Raw genomic sequence first — 16318 nt, 5'->3', positions numbered from 1 at the left:
ACAACGGTGTCATTATTTACAACGGTTTTCATTATTTACACACGTACAAACATCAGCAGACAACCAAAAATGAAAACCTTCCGAGTTTGCTGTATGCATGAAACAACTCCAACAGATGGTTTATTTAAAGAAAAAAGAAAAAAAATAGTTTTATTTCAATAATTGACAATGGACATATTTTATATTATATGAATAAACATTTGTATATATGCAATACTTGTTAAAATTATTTAAAAATTGCAGCGCTTAGTCAAAGGTCGCCTTTCGTAACTTTTGTTATGTTCTGTGCCTACCGCGCTGGGAACCTGTAGTTAGTTTTGTTTTAAAGATCCTCAGAGAAGTTCATCCTTTTCATGAATGCATGCGTTTGCTATTTTATAACAAAAAGCATTTATATGCTATTGCAGTTAGGTGCTGAAAGCATGGATCCTTGCCCCACCCCTAGTCCGTCTTTAATAGGAACGACTTATAAATGTGACTGTGTATCCGCCCGGATATGTGATTGCAGTACACCTTCTGGAAGTCTGGCAGCCGCACGCCATTGTGCGAAATTGTTTCTTTTACGTACTTTTTACAAACATTTAAGTCGTTGTCTAACTTTCCGAGTTTAACCGCGAGCCGTTAGACTCCAGCAAACGTGTTTTAAATCAGAAGGGTTTTATTTAAGTTGCGGACATGGCGACGGACTCTTGGGCCCTAGCTGTCGATGAACAAGAGGCCGCGGCCGAGTCGGTAAGCTTCTCCAGAACAGGGCCTGTGTTTCTGAACTAATAAAACAGCCAATCCATGTAGAACTGGCCCGTACAAACTTAAGAGCTTTCCACCATGCCAGTAGTTCGCTAAGTCTGAGCTCTGTCCAGCTAAACTGAAAGCATCTGCTGGCTATCTTGGCTTATATCAAACTTGCTGGCCGGCTAAGCTAAGTGGCTAACTGGCTCCCCCGTCTCTTAACTTCTCCTCTACGTTTGAGTAGCTGTTGGTGGTCTGTTGTTCTTAGGCATCCGTAGCCTCACTGTTAAGTTATCCATTATAATTTTACAATAGCCATATATTTGGAGAAAGATATTAAAAACAACGGCCGTTCATTAGGAGGGAAGGATTTTTTTTTTTCATTGGCTGAAGGTGTAGGTCTGCAGTCAGGACATGATCTAGGTACTCGACGTATCTTGGCTTTACTCCACAGATTAATCCCGTGAAACTGACACTCTTCCAGTTGTGATGCACCATCATCAGTGCCACCTGAAGAATGCCAGCATCCATCTGGATATGTGCAAATACTTATTAATGTATAAGTAAAGGGCTTTTTCCTCTTTGCAGATAAGCAACCTTCAGTTAAATGAAAATGAAGGCAAACCAAAATCAGAGGAAAATGGTGAAAATAAGATTTTATTATGCATTTTATTAAACACTTTCCTTTTATATCTTTGATTTTTCTTCTGCATTGTTTTATATGTTGTATGCTTCCATAAAAAAAAAAAATCAAAAAAATTCCAGGTTTAAAAATATTATTTTGGTTTTAATTAGGTGCTAAAAGAGAGGGAGATGGTGATAAAACAGAGGACGATGACAAAGGTGGGCTTTTATTTCTCTGTTAAATCCACTTTGTCATCTTGACACTTTTTTTCCATTTTAGTGTATTTTGTGTGCGGGTATTTTTGACTCACTGCTGTTTGGATTGCAGAGGACAAAGCAGCTCAGTCGCTGTTGAATAAATTGATACGAAGCAATCTAGTGAATACTACCAATCAAGTAGAAGTCCTGCAGAGAGATCCAAACTCGCCGCTATACTCTGTCAAGTCATTTGAGGAACTGCGACTGTGAGTTAACCCTTGTGATCACATCAAAATTAAATGTCTTAAGGCAGAATTTACTAGTCTATAGGAATATAAGATGTCTTGTTTTTATGTTTGGTCATTTGGTTAATAATGCTTTAAAAAAGTTATTTTTGATGTCATTGTTTTCTGCAGGAAACCCCAGCTGCTTCAGGGAGTTTATGCCATGGGCTTCAACAGACCCTCCAAAATCCAAGAAAACGCTTTGCCCATGATGCTTGCTGAACCGTAGGTTTGAAAATGAATCTCCACTAATTGAGCAGATTGTTCAGAGGTTGTTTTGTTTTTTTTGGTTTTTGTCAGTTGTGCTGCTTGATTCTTGAGAGGTTTTACAAGCATGGGATACAGAGTGGATTTAGTACACACAGTCTGTAACAGAGACATGCATGAGTGCATGGGCAACACGCACTTTAACGATGCGGTTCCTTTAGCCCACAGAACCTGATAGCTCAGTCTCAGTCAGGCACGGGTAAAACTGCAGCCTTCGTCCTGGCCATGCTCAGTCACGTGGATCCCAGCAACAAATGGCCTCAGGTATGGCCACCTGCTTCCTTTATATCGCAGGCCGGGGAGATGAGATGCTTAACGTTTACTCTGCCCTGAAGCAAAAGTGATTTTTCCCCCCCCCCCCCTCTCTCTCTCTCTCTCTCTCTCTCTCTCTCTCTCTCAGTGTCTGTGTGTGTCTCCCACATATGAGCTTGCCCTCCAGACCGGGAAGGTCATCGAGCAGATGGGGCAATTTTATCCTGAAGTCAAATTAATGTATGCAATCAGAGGAAACAAATGTAAGCTTGCTTATTGGTCATAATTATAGCAAACTTTCATGTTGCTGAAATAATTCTCCTGTTCTACATCTGCTGACATACTCACTGGATCTTGTGTAGGCATGTTGTCATAGTGAAAAATAGTGTTGTATGATTTTGGAAATTTGGCATTCTCTATTGCTGCTCATGGTGATTGCATGTGATTTGATTGTCTTGCTGACGTTGGTGTGTGATTTCATCCAGTGGAGAAAGGGCTGAAACTCCAGGAGCAGATTGTGATCGGCACCCCTGGCACTGTCCTGGACTGGTGTCAAAAGCTAAAGTTCATCGACCCCAAGAAGATCAAAGTGTTTGTACTGGATGAGGCGGATGTGATGATTGCCACACAGGGTCACCTGGACCAGAGCCTCCGTATCCAGAGGTCTGTAGGCAACAGTGTGCTCCATAAGAAATTGTAGGAATTGTATTGTGGCGAAGGCTGTTTGTTTCCAACTGCCTTGAGATTCAGAGGTTGGTGTTTTAAGATTACCTTTCTGTAATTACTCCTGGGGTAATTTCATGGTTTCACACTCTTTTCAATAATCTCTATCATAATCTTAGTTTGTGTCCTGCCTCCCCTTCTTCAGGATGTTGCCCAAATCCTGCCAGATGCTCCTGTTCTCGGCCACGTTTGAGGAGTCGGTGTGGAACTTTGCCAAGCGCATCGTCCCCGATCCCAACGTAATCAAACTGAAGCGCGAGGAGGAGACGCTCGACACCATCAAGCAGTACTACGTGGTGTGCAACTGCAAGGAGGAGAAGTTCCAAGCCCTGTGCAACATCTACGGCGCTATCACTATTGCACAGGCCATGGTCTTCTGCCACGTAAGATCACGGCGCTCTCTCTCCCCCCGTCAGAACTTTGGCCGAACGGTGTCCGTTCTTCTCTGGCTGAACTGAAAGCGAACCGCGCAGAAACGTGAAATGCGACGTCTGCCTTTGTTTGGTCATAGACCCGGAAAACGGCAGGGTGGCTGGCAGGAGAGCTGTCCAAGGAGGGCCACCAGGTGGCGCTGCTTAGCGGAGAGATGCAGGTAGAGCAAAGAGCCGCCGTCATTGACCGATTCCGCAACGGCAAGGAAAAAGTCCTGGTCACCACAAACGTCTGTGCCAGAGGTGAAAACCACCTGCCCTGTAACGTTACATGGATCATGTTGTTTTTCTAAGTCTTTACGTAGCTTGGTATTTGCTAACCTATTTAAATATCTATATATTTTTTCAAATATTAATGCATTTTGATTAATCCTGCCATCAATGTTTACACTTGCACCCATTTTGTTTTGAATCTGGTCAACAGGTATTGATGTGGAGCAGGTTTCTGTGGTTATAAATTTTGATTTGCCAGTGGATAAAGACGGTAACCCAGACAATGAGACGTACTTGCACCGGATTGGACGCACGGGGCGATTTGGCAAGAGAGGCCTAGCGATCAATATGGTGGACAGCAAGTTCAGTATGAACATACTGAATCGCATTCAAGACCATTTCGGTACGTTAAACTGGATTCAAGTGTCTTTGTGGGTTAGTTGAAAGTGCATTTTATTACAGAGCTTATTTGTCAAGATAAATATATGGATGAACAGTAATCGTTTCTGTCCATTTAGTTCTATAACGGCAATTCTAAGCACTGTGTGCACGCCCCTACACTGTTTCAAGGTTTTGGGAAAAACTAAAACGGTGAAATCTTTCTCTTTCTGCACAGATAAGAAAATCGAGAGGCTGGACACAGACGATTTGGACGAAATTGAGAAAATCGCCAACTGAGGGAGAAGGAAGCCGCGTCTTCCCTCACTGCAAAAACGCAGTGCAGCAGAAGTTTAAATGCGTAGGATAAGCGCAGAGCCACGTCGGGGCACATCTGCAGAAGCTGTGGAGATGGTGCTTCTCTGGCGGCATTTTTACAGGTTTTAACACGAGCCCGTTTCACTCTTTGTACTTCTTTAATAAAATCCATATGTGTAGTCTCTCTGTTGCGTGTGAGATGAACGCCAGCGCGTTGTTGGTTCTCGTAGAGGGCACGTCTTTTGTTGCTCATTGTCGTCACGCCATCTGGTAAATTTAAGGGAGAAAATGTCTATTCACGTTGTGTTTTTGTTCCCCCCCTGCTGTTTGTATATTGGACTCTATCAGGTATTGGAGGGACTTGCAAGTGGTTGCATTGGCCACCTCCACAGTCTGCAGTGTTCACTCTCCAGTGGTTCTGTAAACATGTACATTTTAATATTTTTAACTATGTACTTTTATATTTTGAGATCTGGATGCAACTACATTAGAAACTGAGCCCCTCTAAATAAGGGGCTGAAGTACTGATCTCTCTACAGTCATTTGAGAAGACTACTGTTGTAGTTGAGACTTAAAATGGTAAAGTTTTTATTGTGATTATATTGCTCAAATTTAATACCTCAAGAACGTCAGTGCTAATGGTAATAATGGCTATCATTGGCCCTGAACCCGTAGAAATGCAGTTGCCAAAGTTAAAAGTGTAACATCATGCTATTGAGTAGCCAAAGACTACCGGTACTGCCCTTAATGAAAAATGGAGGCAAGGTCAGTTGTGTATGAAACTGTACATGAAACAATGTTGGATTTGAATTAGGAAGTACAAAGAGTGAAGAGTTATACTGATGGTGCAGTTAAAATGGAGAATAAAGGGTAACTATAATTGTGTGGCGGACGTTGCCCCGGTGTTGTGGGAGTTGGGCTTTGCTCACATGAAGCAGATATGGATGGCTGTCTTACCTTGCTATGGTGTCACCGTTTAAAATGATTCTAGATGTTAAAAATGGGCTTTCAGGCAGCGATTGAACCCTCAGTGTGCCGCACGTACTCCCAGGGAGCCAGAACAGTGAAATTGTTTGTTTTTGGCACCCAAACCTCTTTTTCCACTCAAGGCCCTACATCATTTTAAATTGTATTTTTATTGATGGGGAAGAAATGCTTGAATGTGATAATTGATAACTTATGCTTTCATTAAGTTGCTGTTACTTTGTCCAAGCCGAGTCCTTTTCTGATGTTGCCTTTAAAAATATTTGAGTAGTTTTACCAAAAAGAATTAAACAAATAAAATTTGACAGGCATGTCAACCCTTAGTAAAACTAGCTGCTATTTGGAAAAACATTCCCATGAGCCTTTGCCTACATGTAATCTTTGTTTGGATGTTGCACTTCAATGTTTTAAATCTGATGAGGGTTTTTAATGTTTTTCCTGATCAGATGTGTTTACACAAGCAGCTTGTGAGCCTTTTTTTGGGGAGTATACAAAAGCGCTCCCAACAACAACAAAAAGGGTCTGATTCCATGCGTCTATACTTCAAGGATGAGATCTGTCTGTCTGATTATGGCCGAGAAGGTTGTTTTCCTGTAGTGCGAGACCTCCCGTTGCGGTCAAAGTCTCTTCAGCTCAAACCTTTTGAGATTATTTTAGCTCTCTCGTTAGCCATGGTGGTGCAGTTGCAATTGGCTTTCAAGAGACACCCAAGCATCTTTAGCCAATTAATCTTATTAATTATGAAAATGCCGTCCTATTTCCAAGTTCGACCTGACCTCAGCTGAATGTTAAATGACAAAAAACCAACCACACACACACACAAAAACAAAACAAAACAGTCTTGAGTGGGAGAGCGGATGCCTGGTTGTTGCACTGAATGTATTATGAATTATATGTTGTATGCTTCCTGTTAGCAGTTACATAGTGACCAGTTCAGAGGAATACAGTAACACAGGATTGTGTGTGGTGACATGTCTGAATGATATGTTAGAATAAAACTCAAATACTCATCTTTTAGCAAGTGACTTTTTTTAATATGCAGGAATATACAAGTCTCTGTAATTAAGTGACTGCCTGACATTTACTATGATATACATTTAATCATAAGTAAGTAGTAAAGGGTCAAAGGTATTTGACCATCCCCAGACATGTTTACATGTTCCTGTTTGCATGGGTTTGCTTCCCAGTCAGGTTCTGTTATTTAGCTTTACGACATCAGATCTGTGCAGGAAAAAGTGAATATGAATGAAACCACTGAAGGATTGCTGAGTCGACATGTGCAGGGAGGGACCGCGTCTTACCGGCGTCATCGTACTCCACGTCGGTCAGGAAGAGGCCGCAGGGCGGCGCTGCTGTGTTCTGTGGGTAGGCCTTAGAGTCACGAATGTCCAACAGCTCCTGCAGCTGACTGATTGACAGTTTACCCCGGCCAACTGCAACCAACGCCCCAGTCATCCTTCGTACCTAAGCCAAAAGTTTCCCCAGAGTGACTTCCCACTGGTATTTAGACTCGTACTTAAAAACAAACAAAGGAAAACAGAAAAACAGTAGGAGTCTGATTTCTGGACCCGTTTTATGTTAAAAAGTAGTTTAGCAGGAATTAGAGGTCAGGTATGTGATGACAGCAAGTCCACATCACTACAGGAAGTTTTACCTACACGTGTGCAACACGTGTACGATACACGAGCCTGGTCTAGGTATCGACATGTTAAAATGTATCACACTGAACACAAGGAGGCGCAAAACACACTGCAGAACTGATGCAAGTGCTTAGTCGCGAGCACTTACTTGTTTGTATAAAAAGGACCTACTTTTAAAAGTGAGCTCCCAAAACTGAAGGTCTCTGAAAAAGAACACAAAACAGACGAAAGGGCAACATTAAATCATTTTAATCTCATTTTATCTCTAGTGTTAACTAGCAACATGCCAGGGTACCTGTGTGCCTTTTGTGCTCTGATAAAAAACTAAAAATAGCATCTGTCTTAACTGATCATACTTACACGAAATGATCCAACAGGCATTAAAACATTAGCTGGACTGGATCTGGACTATTTAAGTCTTAACTTCAGTTAATTTGCAAAACAAATTGGAATTGCCCTTTTAACCAGTGAAGTGTAGAACCAAAAATAGTCCTTTAATAGTGCAAATTTCTTAATTAGATGTATTTCATAAATCTGCAGTCGATGCACTTCAAAACAGGAGGGTGTTGTAGCACAAACAGCTGCCTGGCAGTGAGAATAAACAGAGGAGTCCTGCATATCCCACTTCATCTCCACAGATTAAACCAATCTAGCTAATAATCTACTGTTGGCATTGTGTGAACAAGGACACAGTGAAAGACACAAATGAACCTGATATACTGATTGAGAAAGAATACCCTCTATACCAGCTATGGCAATAAACACAGACCCAATATTACATCAGGCTCTGAGAAGGCTGATAAACATATCAATTTTAATTTGCTTTTATTTCAACAACGAGCAGTCTCTGTACTATATATGAAACTGAAAACATAAGAAATGTGTGTCATTAAATGTGTCAACACTATGGTTTCCCTAATCGCTGCAGGATACTGCTAACTTTTACAGCAGCAGAGCCAACCGGTCCTGTAGAATCACTTGAGCAGTCGTGTCTCCAGTTACATGCACTGCTCCGTGTAATTTGGGAACAACTGAAGGAAGCCACACAAACCTGCTTGCTTTCAGGTATTCACCAGCACTGCCTACATCCTTTCCAGCCTCGCCCTGCAACGTTCCTACGAGCCTGGTCACATGCGGAGGCTACGGGATAAGACAGCTCGCGTACAAGAGCTCAACAAACGTCTCGAGAACAACTCGTAACAGAGTAAGAGTAAACCACTAATATGTAGGAAGGGGTGCTAAATATCGCTTGCAAGTGAATCACTGACTACTTGATGAGATTTTTATGTTTGTGGAGAACATTGTGGTTCAGCTACTTGCAAGTTTCATGTTCTGTGGGTCCTGTGAGCGGTCGATTCTACGCCACGTTAGCGTTAAATAAAAGCAGATGATCTCAGCATCTCACAGCAGTCTCATGTGAAAAGGCTCATAAATGACCCTAATCAAGCCACCAAAAACGTTTCCTGTTGTGCCTCCGTGTTCAACATATAAGCCAATCACTTCCTAATGACATCTGCAAAGATGTTTAAACAACTGCTCAAGGGTTAGTTTCAATAGTCATATTTTACTCAAATATGAAATGAAAATATTAAGCCCTCTGTTCAAAAGATGCGACCCCATCCATAAAAACAAGATAATTTTTTTGAGAATTTTCCCACATGTGCTGGCTCATCTCCAGTCCCACCTCCCCCCACACCGGCCGAGCCCAAATGCGTACAGCATCGCTCTCCTGCTCGGTACCTGTTACCTAGCAACAGTCTTCAAATACTGTCTCCCAAAATGTCACTGTCAACAGACTGCCAGTGCTGTATGAGTCAGCCCTGCACTAATTTTACATCATACACAACTTTGGAGAAAACATACCGATAACTGATACTAAAAATGTGACCCAATAACTTTGAGAATAGCAGCTGATATTTTCGACATGTTACACACTGTTTTAAACAAAGGGGTATTCAACTGATCTCAAGCAGAGTTTGAAAAGACCAGTGTAGAGATTTCCCAAAGAGAGCTGGCTTGCTGCCTCCCATCTAGTCATCTGCTGCCATAATACAGTGGAACATGTTTTTGTTCTTAAAACTTGACAGGGTGAAAGGGTATTTGGCAGTGGAGCTTTGGAGTGAACTTTCAGGACCATATGCTGTAACCCCCATAGAGCAGCTCTTACTGCAACAGTGCCCTTTAAGTCCCTGTTAATACACCTTGGTTTACCCCTGCAGTGGTACGACTCCCAGATAAAAAGGCCAGGCTTTTAATGGAATCAGCTAATGGAATCAAATATTTCACTCATTTCATTTAGATCTAGATTCTGGTGCATCATATGAGCACATCTGTGCACAAACCAGAATGCTCTCCTATTTTGATCCGCACCATTCCTGACGCAGGGGCTTTCAAGCTCCGCATGCGTTCGTTCCCGTGCGTACCTGTGGAAGTGCCGCTGGCTGAACGAGAGGCCTGGCTGCACCTGCACCAGTTCCAGCGTCTTCACAGGGTTCCTGTAGGGGGCATCGGTGCTCATGGCGCGGAAGGTACTGAAATCGTGCGTGCCCGACAGCATGGCGCCGGCCTCCCGCATGGCATCCGCGTTCAGCTCCCTGTTGGGAGGGCAAGACAGAGGAGCGGCGTGGGGAATAAGGAAAAAAAGAAAAAAAAAGCCACCCTTGGTCTGTAATTATTTGCAGTGTTGGTTTTAATTGCATTAGGCTAAAAATGCGTTTCACTGGTGTTTCATCAAAGGAAGGATTCAAATGCTATTAAGTCAGTCGGATCAGATAAAGAAAGCCAGGAGTCAAGGAGTGAAATAAAAGCAGAGTCTTCTCAGAGTCACATCGAGAACATGGGTGATTATGAATGAGAACAGGGGAGGGAGTGTGTGTGTGGGAGACATCCAGAGAGCGAGTGTGTGTGTGTGTGGGGCGGGGGGGGGGTTCTTGCATAACCAACGGCCTGCAGCTCATCCTGCCCTACTTTCTCCCAAAAAGTGAGCGTGGAAGAGAAAAGCTGCGTTAAACATGCACGCATCGTCTCGGGAGACCAGGTGTCAGGCTCCAGCTTTTGCCCAGACACACTCCACAAAAATGCGTCCCCTGAGCATGCCCGCCTCCAGAGCCACATGGTCACCTTCCTCAGGACAGCTCTCGATAGCCCCCCTCCCCCGGTCACCCATTGATTGTCTGGGTTAATAATTCATGTACAGTTCTTTTGATGGCAGAGACGGTCTGCTGCTCTCTCTGTAGGGACCTGGACTCAAACACGTAGGCTGGAGCTTCAGCAGAGACCCATAGAGGAGCAACAGGACCTACTACTCACGTGTTTCCTAACGCCCAGCATAAATCCTTCTCCGTTACGGGTAGCTCCGTGTGATGTTGAACCCCTGTGGCCAAGCGGTAGATGTAGGTTCTTGACACGGCACGATAGCGTGCGTGGAAGTCTCCCCGCACACGGTAAGCTCTCGTGATTCTGTTAACCAGGGAACAAATGCACAATTGCACTTTTACATTATAATGCAGGATGCTGTGGCTTTTTAATAATACCGGTCTCCGATTTCTAAGAAACACTCAAAACGTAATTACTTTTGAAGCCAGCATTCCTGATAAAATTGTTTCAACTAAGGTTCATTTTGAAGCATTAAACTGTATGAAACATTTAGACTTAAATGTCTAATAACTGAAGGCTGGTGAAATCAAGGTTTTAATGTGCGCTTCCAGCATGGGGCTAATGGATTTTTCAAAGTGTGCGTCACAAGAACGATGGCGTCTCTTTATGGTAGGAGGCGTTATTGATTGGCAGACAGACCCTGTTCAATATAGACAAACGTGCTCGGAGTTCTAGATGAAAAGATAATGGTGACTGATAGCCACATCTATTCAATTATTAATTAGAGCTCTTTAGACGATTTATTCAACTGACCATTAAACAATGGATCCCAACGCTGCTTAAGAGGAATAATCTAACACATTCAACCCAGTTGATCAGGGTCCTGCAGCACTTGAACCATGTATATCTGGAACTAAACTGTAGGACTGGGATTGCTTCTCCTGCTGGTCTGGTCTTTTTAGTATCTTGGCCATGAGGTATGTCTCAGTTTTGGTATAATTTTTCATGAAAAACTATATGTCGATATGCGCAGCATATATTTTAAATGACTATAACAATGGTCTGTACATTACAGATAATATACAAACCCATACATATACAACACAACATATATAACATGTTGACCACAATTGCAGTCAGCTACACTGCTGGTGGTCATCATCATTAGTATTCTCTACACTAACATATGTTGGGCGTCCAGCCCTTTGAGAGCCCAAGGGCCTTTTACAGACTAACACAATAGCCGTCACTCTACATTAAACAGTTATACAGTGCAATCCCATGAGGCCTTGGGAAAGGACCTGTCTATCACCCTCCCATTAGACCCCCCCCACAAAAACCCGTTTATGGCATAAGAGAAAAGGGGACTGTCACAGAATGGCTGACGTTACCCTCTCTGTAGATTCCACTGAGGAGAGTCTATTGGATGCAATGACAGTCTGAACGTGTATATACAAACTGAAATGCTCAGCAGCTACACTGCATGCTGACACTACACCCACCTGCTTGACAGTGCTTTCATCAACGCATAATCTACACCAAAGGTTTGTTACCTTTGGTTCATTTACCTGATGTGTGCATCTGCTACTATGACAGTGCCCATGTTTATACCATCTTGAGGCTGTAAATGTTGACACAACCAGTCAAAAACGGGGACTTCCTGGAAACAAACCATAAGTGCAACAACATGCGCGTTTACCTGTATCCTCTTTCACCACCACAGAACTAAAGGGGCCACCTACATAGAGTTGGTCATTTAATGTGGCTCCTACCCATTAAGACAGTTTTGAAGAATTTTAGTTAACCAGGCAATGTGCTACTGAAGAATGGATTCATTTTATCCAGTATACTTTTAAGAAATGTTCTTCCCTGACTTGAAAGATGTCAATTAAGTATAAATCTCATTTTAGAACCAAGGACCGCTAATGATCATCTCTGAGGCTGTAAAGGTCATGATGGCTGTAATATGTAATTTGATCACATCCTAACACTCCCCTGCTTCTAACTCATCTTCTGAAACTCTTATTCCTGCTGAAGAACCAAACTCCTGTCTCACACGGGTCCGTGATAACAATGAAACTGATCCATATAGGTAAACTTTACTGAAGCAGCATATTCTTATATTTACCATATCTAACTAATAGGCTTTTGAAGGAATATATCCCTTCAGATGGAATGTCTTTAGGCATGTAAAAAATGCAGAATGGTTTCACCAGTGCAGTAATACCAACAATTCATTACAAGAAGTTCTGCCCAAAACATTCCAACTTTGCTTCCCAAGAACTGACCACATAAATATACCCTCTAATCTTAACACTGCCTGACAACTGACATATTTTTAGGAGCTGGAGACGATCCGATCAGCGTCTAAAGAGAGAGTGAGGGGGCGCAGAGAAAGTTGGAGAGAGAAAACCTGACATGAAAAACTCACAATTAGTGACACCACATAACCCTCTTCCATCTGCATATGGAAAACGTTTCAGCTATTGAGTCACACATTCACCACCAGAGAAAGATCTAAGTAACAGACGTTGGACTGAACAACACATTTTTCATTTGAGATATATAATAAAAAAGGGACACCAGACTTGAAACAGCATATTATCATGTCCTAGAATTAAAGGAATATTCTAATACATGATATATTAGCAATGTAGTTGATATTTTTGATCTCATAATATCTGCTGACAGTATTCCAGAGCTGCCAAGTCCTGGAGTTGAGGGCTCTGATTTAACATGATCTTCATTCTTAGCCAACCAATCAAACTTGACCTTGGTCTTGATGATCATATGATGAGCTGAACCTGGTTCAGAAATGCACCACATTTTAGTGCATAGCCTGTTCCAGCATACCTAATAGTTACTTCAGGACGGTTGGTTCAAGACAAGAATAAATCGCTCAATGCTGTGGTCTTCTCCGATAAAAAAAAAAAAACTAGGCTCAGCATAGATGGAAAATTAATTTCATTGCAATAGCAGGCTCCATGTTTTAGCAAGTTCAAATTAAATTCCTTACAAACTCATCAATCTTAAAATAGCCATTGTAGCCAATGGCTCGGTTGAGTTCTCACCTGATGGGTTCTGGCTGTAAATGGAAGTTTAAGGCATCTATCAGTAGTTGTTCCGTGAAAGGAGGCTTGCCTTCCTTCCGCACAATGTCTAGATGTGCAGAGTTGGATAGCGCATGCACACCCGTGTCGGTTCGACTGGAAATAGACACCGACGGTCCATTCAGAGGCTTCAGCTTTCCCACTGCATTCTAATGGGGAGAAAACAACACAAACAGGGGAATTTTCCAGAAGCGTAAACGACTAAATTCATCTTACACATGGGAACTATGAAGGCTGCCTTGGGCTCAATGACCCCAACAAATCTGTATTTTCTCTAAAGTATATAGTGAAAGATGTGTTTGACACTCAAGATTCAGGAAAACCAGGCCATTTTGGACAGAGGTCCTTCATCAGCTGGGAAAGCAAAGTACTTCTGAATTAATACTAATTAGTAATGTGCACTTTGCTTGCCCAGTTGATGAAGGTCCTCTGAAGCGATTGCATACTGCCCAACAACAATGCTAAAAGCCACTGGAAATGCACATTAGAAAAATAGAGACAAATTAACCATGAACAGCAAAATTTGCAAATCAAAGGCAATCAAACTGCACCTTAGCATATGTGGTTTATATGTGAATGCACAGAATGTAGAGGCAGAAGGGTAATTGGGTCTTATTTTGAGCTAATGGCTATATGAAATCTAAACAAAATGATCTTGTATCTGCCATAGTGGTTATATATAACTGTCCACATATGATCTCTCTCATCTGCACGACTGAGCAGATACGGCTTGTGTCGTGCAGGCATTTAACACAAAATAATGTGTTTTCCTTTAATGTGGACATCCACAAGTTGCTAGGGTAAATAACTACAGCCAAGGAGACATGCACTGAGATATCATTCTCCTTTGCTAGCCTGAAAGTTCTTAAGATTACCTTTTTAAATGCTTTTATGTTTAAACAGAATTAACTGAGCAAATAAGATACTGTGTAACCATCTTCTTTCAATATGGGTGAGAGCATTCTGCATTCATGTGGTATAGCTCCACAGACCTCATTTGGTGCTGGTTTTGGTACAGTGTTCTTACAGGCAAAAACATTTGGTGTTGGAGTTTAGTCTCAGCTTTGAGGTGGTAACAACAAGGCCAGCATTTCTGTCCCACAGCACTCTCACAGAGACTTGAAGACAATCTAAGACACCACATAAAAGATATCTACACCCATGCCAACAGGAAAAGTACCATACATACGTGACCATAAAAGAGTTTTTCATGTCAATGGAATTTTGCATTTATGCACAACGGCACGGGAGAGCGATTCATTTAGTCATTATACGTGCAGAGAAACGTTCAGACACGAAACAGCAACATCCGACTTTCTCGGTTAAGATAAATGTGGGCCAGTCTGCATCTTCGACGTGTCTTAAAGGGAAAGTTTGAATCTAACCTCCAAGTAATTCTGGACACCCTCCACTGGCTGGTGGGACGGAGCCTTCATCACACCACTGGAGGGAGTGTACAACATACCATACATATGAATACGAACTGAGTGGTGGAATTGTACCAATTTCACGCCAGCGTTAACACGGAATACATATGCTGGCTAACTGACCTGTATTTGGACCCGATGTACTGAAAAAAGATGAGATAGCGAGTACCGCTTTGTTGCATGATCTTTTGTTTTGTTTGGTTTTTTAATTAACCTGAAGCATTAACGCTACGGTGCTATAAAATAAAATGAGAATTGAGATACTGAAGAACATGAATGGAAGATCAGTCAAATCAAACGCCACGAGACCACTAGCTAAGTCAAACCCAGCAAAATAAAATTAAAAACAAGTCTGTTTTCGGCTGCATTAGCATTATGTTCAACATGAACGTAGAAGCTCAATGTTACGCAGCTCCAACCATACATGTGGACAGATCACAGTTCAAACAGCGTGTGCTGGCAGACATTTCGAAGCCAGGGCACTTGCCTGTAGAGAAAAGATGAGTTTCACTTATCAATGTTAAAAAGTGCAGGAAAAAATAAATCTAGTAATATATTAACAAGAAAGCAATTAAAAAAAATGTTCTTTGCATTATACAAGCTTTAAAATATTCCCCAACACGTCGTAGATAACCATATGGCATTGCCTAATGGATCTAACACTGTTCGCGACAAACTCTCTGGGTCCTTCAGGAGTCAGTAATCAGCCCTCTGCGAGCGTTTTTTGATGACATAATGCAGAGGGGGCGGGGCCGTGCTGGTTTGTTATAAATAACCTAAAAAACCTCTGAACGTTTATTATAAGGAGTGACAAGCGGTAATGCATAAAATTGTGTTACGTTGCTATATTTATTTATTTTTTGTTATGAAGTTCAAATCATTACCTTCAAAACTGCGCCCCTATAAAAAAAGAAATCCGGTCTTGTAACTCGCAGACTGTATGGTTCGCATTGACCTTTTTAAAGTGAAAAATGGGCAAAACGACTACAACAATAATAAAAGCCATAATAGTTTTCCTATAACACATTTCCTTAAAGTTGCCATCAGGTTTGCACAGTCAAGTTAACTTTAAATGTATTTATTCATTAGTGTTTTACATTTGTATTGCGATACAAATTTAAGATAATAGTCTAGTCCATATAGCATGGTTGTCATTGTTTAACTACAAAGCTCACAAACAGTGAAATATCAAAACAACCTGGAACCTTTTTAAGCCTTTGGCTTTTGATTCTTGCATGTAGACATTCCTCTGTGTCGGGGCTTCTGCTTTGCATTTCCAGGGTGTTCTTTTAATTTTATTTTCTCATTGTTTTTAGAGATTATTTTAAGGGCACTGTCCTATTTCATTCCAGAAAGGTTCACCTTCTTGTCTAATAAAGTGGTACTGTAGCTAGCTTATTCTAGTTGTTTATTTGGAGACCAGTGTGGTATTTATCTATAAATACATCATTTGTCTATAATTTATCTATTATTTATTTATCTATAAATAGTACAATCTGTGTAGGATACAGGTATAGGAAGATTGTTCATGCACTTTTAGTCATGTTTGTCGGGCAACAGCGAGAGGAATAGAATTTGAGACAACAGGCGGCCGCTTTGTCTCCAGTGATCCCTAAGTTATCGTCGAACTTTAACGATAGTCCC

The 16318-nt window shown here is 41.7% G+C and overlaps 2 protein-coding genes across 5 annotated transcripts; one reads left to right on the top strand and one right to left on the bottom strand.

The window, feature by feature from the left end:
• Window positions 1-495: 495 nt before the first annotated feature.
• ddx19 (DEAD/H (Asp-Glu-Ala-Asp/His) box polypeptide 19 (DBP5 homolog, yeast)) lies at window positions 496-6411 on the top strand. Its single transcript, XM_027023064.2, has 12 exons — window positions 496-732; window positions 1318-1372; window positions 1525-1572; window positions 1682-1817; window positions 1968-2060; window positions 2264-2366; window positions 2503-2617; window positions 2840-3017; window positions 3223-3460; window positions 3589-3751; window positions 3933-4124; window positions 4338-6411. The coding sequence occupies exons 1-12, from the start codon at window positions 676-678 to the stop codon at window positions 4397-4399; spliced, it is 1440 nt and encodes a 479-aa protein (XP_026878865.2). The 5' UTR covers window positions 496-675; the 3' UTR covers window positions 4400-6411.
• On the bottom strand, window positions 5583-15119 carry pusl1 (pseudouridine synthase like 1). 4 transcript variants are annotated; one of them, XM_027023065.2, is made up of 8 exons: window positions 14798-15119; window positions 14633-14690; window positions 13209-13396; window positions 10351-10500; window positions 9465-9635; window positions 7190-7244; window positions 6703-6865; window positions 5583-6622 (listed from the first exon to the last, which is right to left on the bottom strand). In XM_027023065.2, the coding sequence occupies exons 1-8, from the start codon at window positions 14854-14856 to the stop codon at window positions 6609-6611; spliced, it is 858 nt and encodes a 285-aa protein (XP_026878866.2). In that variant the 5' UTR covers window positions 14857-15119; the 3' UTR covers window positions 5583-6608. The 4 variants fall into 4 exon arrangements, with proteins under 4 accessions (XP_026878866.2, XP_026878870.2, XP_026878868.2 ...); XM_027023069.2 differs by lacking the exon at window positions 14798-15119 and adding an exon at window positions 14275-14377 and having other exon boundaries at window positions 14633-14683; XM_027023067.2 differs by lacking the exons at window positions 14633-14690; window positions 14798-15119 and adding an exon at window positions 14275-14430.
• Between the last annotated feature and the right edge of the window lie 1199 nt (window positions 15120-16318).

This window comes from Electrophorus electricus, chromosome 20 (assembly GCF_013358815.1).
Source record: "Electrophorus electricus isolate fEleEle1 chromosome 20, fEleEle1.pri, whole genome shotgun sequence".
NCBI classification, from domain to species: Eukaryota; Metazoa; Chordata; class Actinopteri; order Gymnotiformes; family Gymnotidae; genus Electrophorus; species Electrophorus electricus.
The sequence above is the reverse complement of the archived record's forward strand: the minus strand, read 5'-3'. Positions and strand labels throughout refer to the sequence as shown.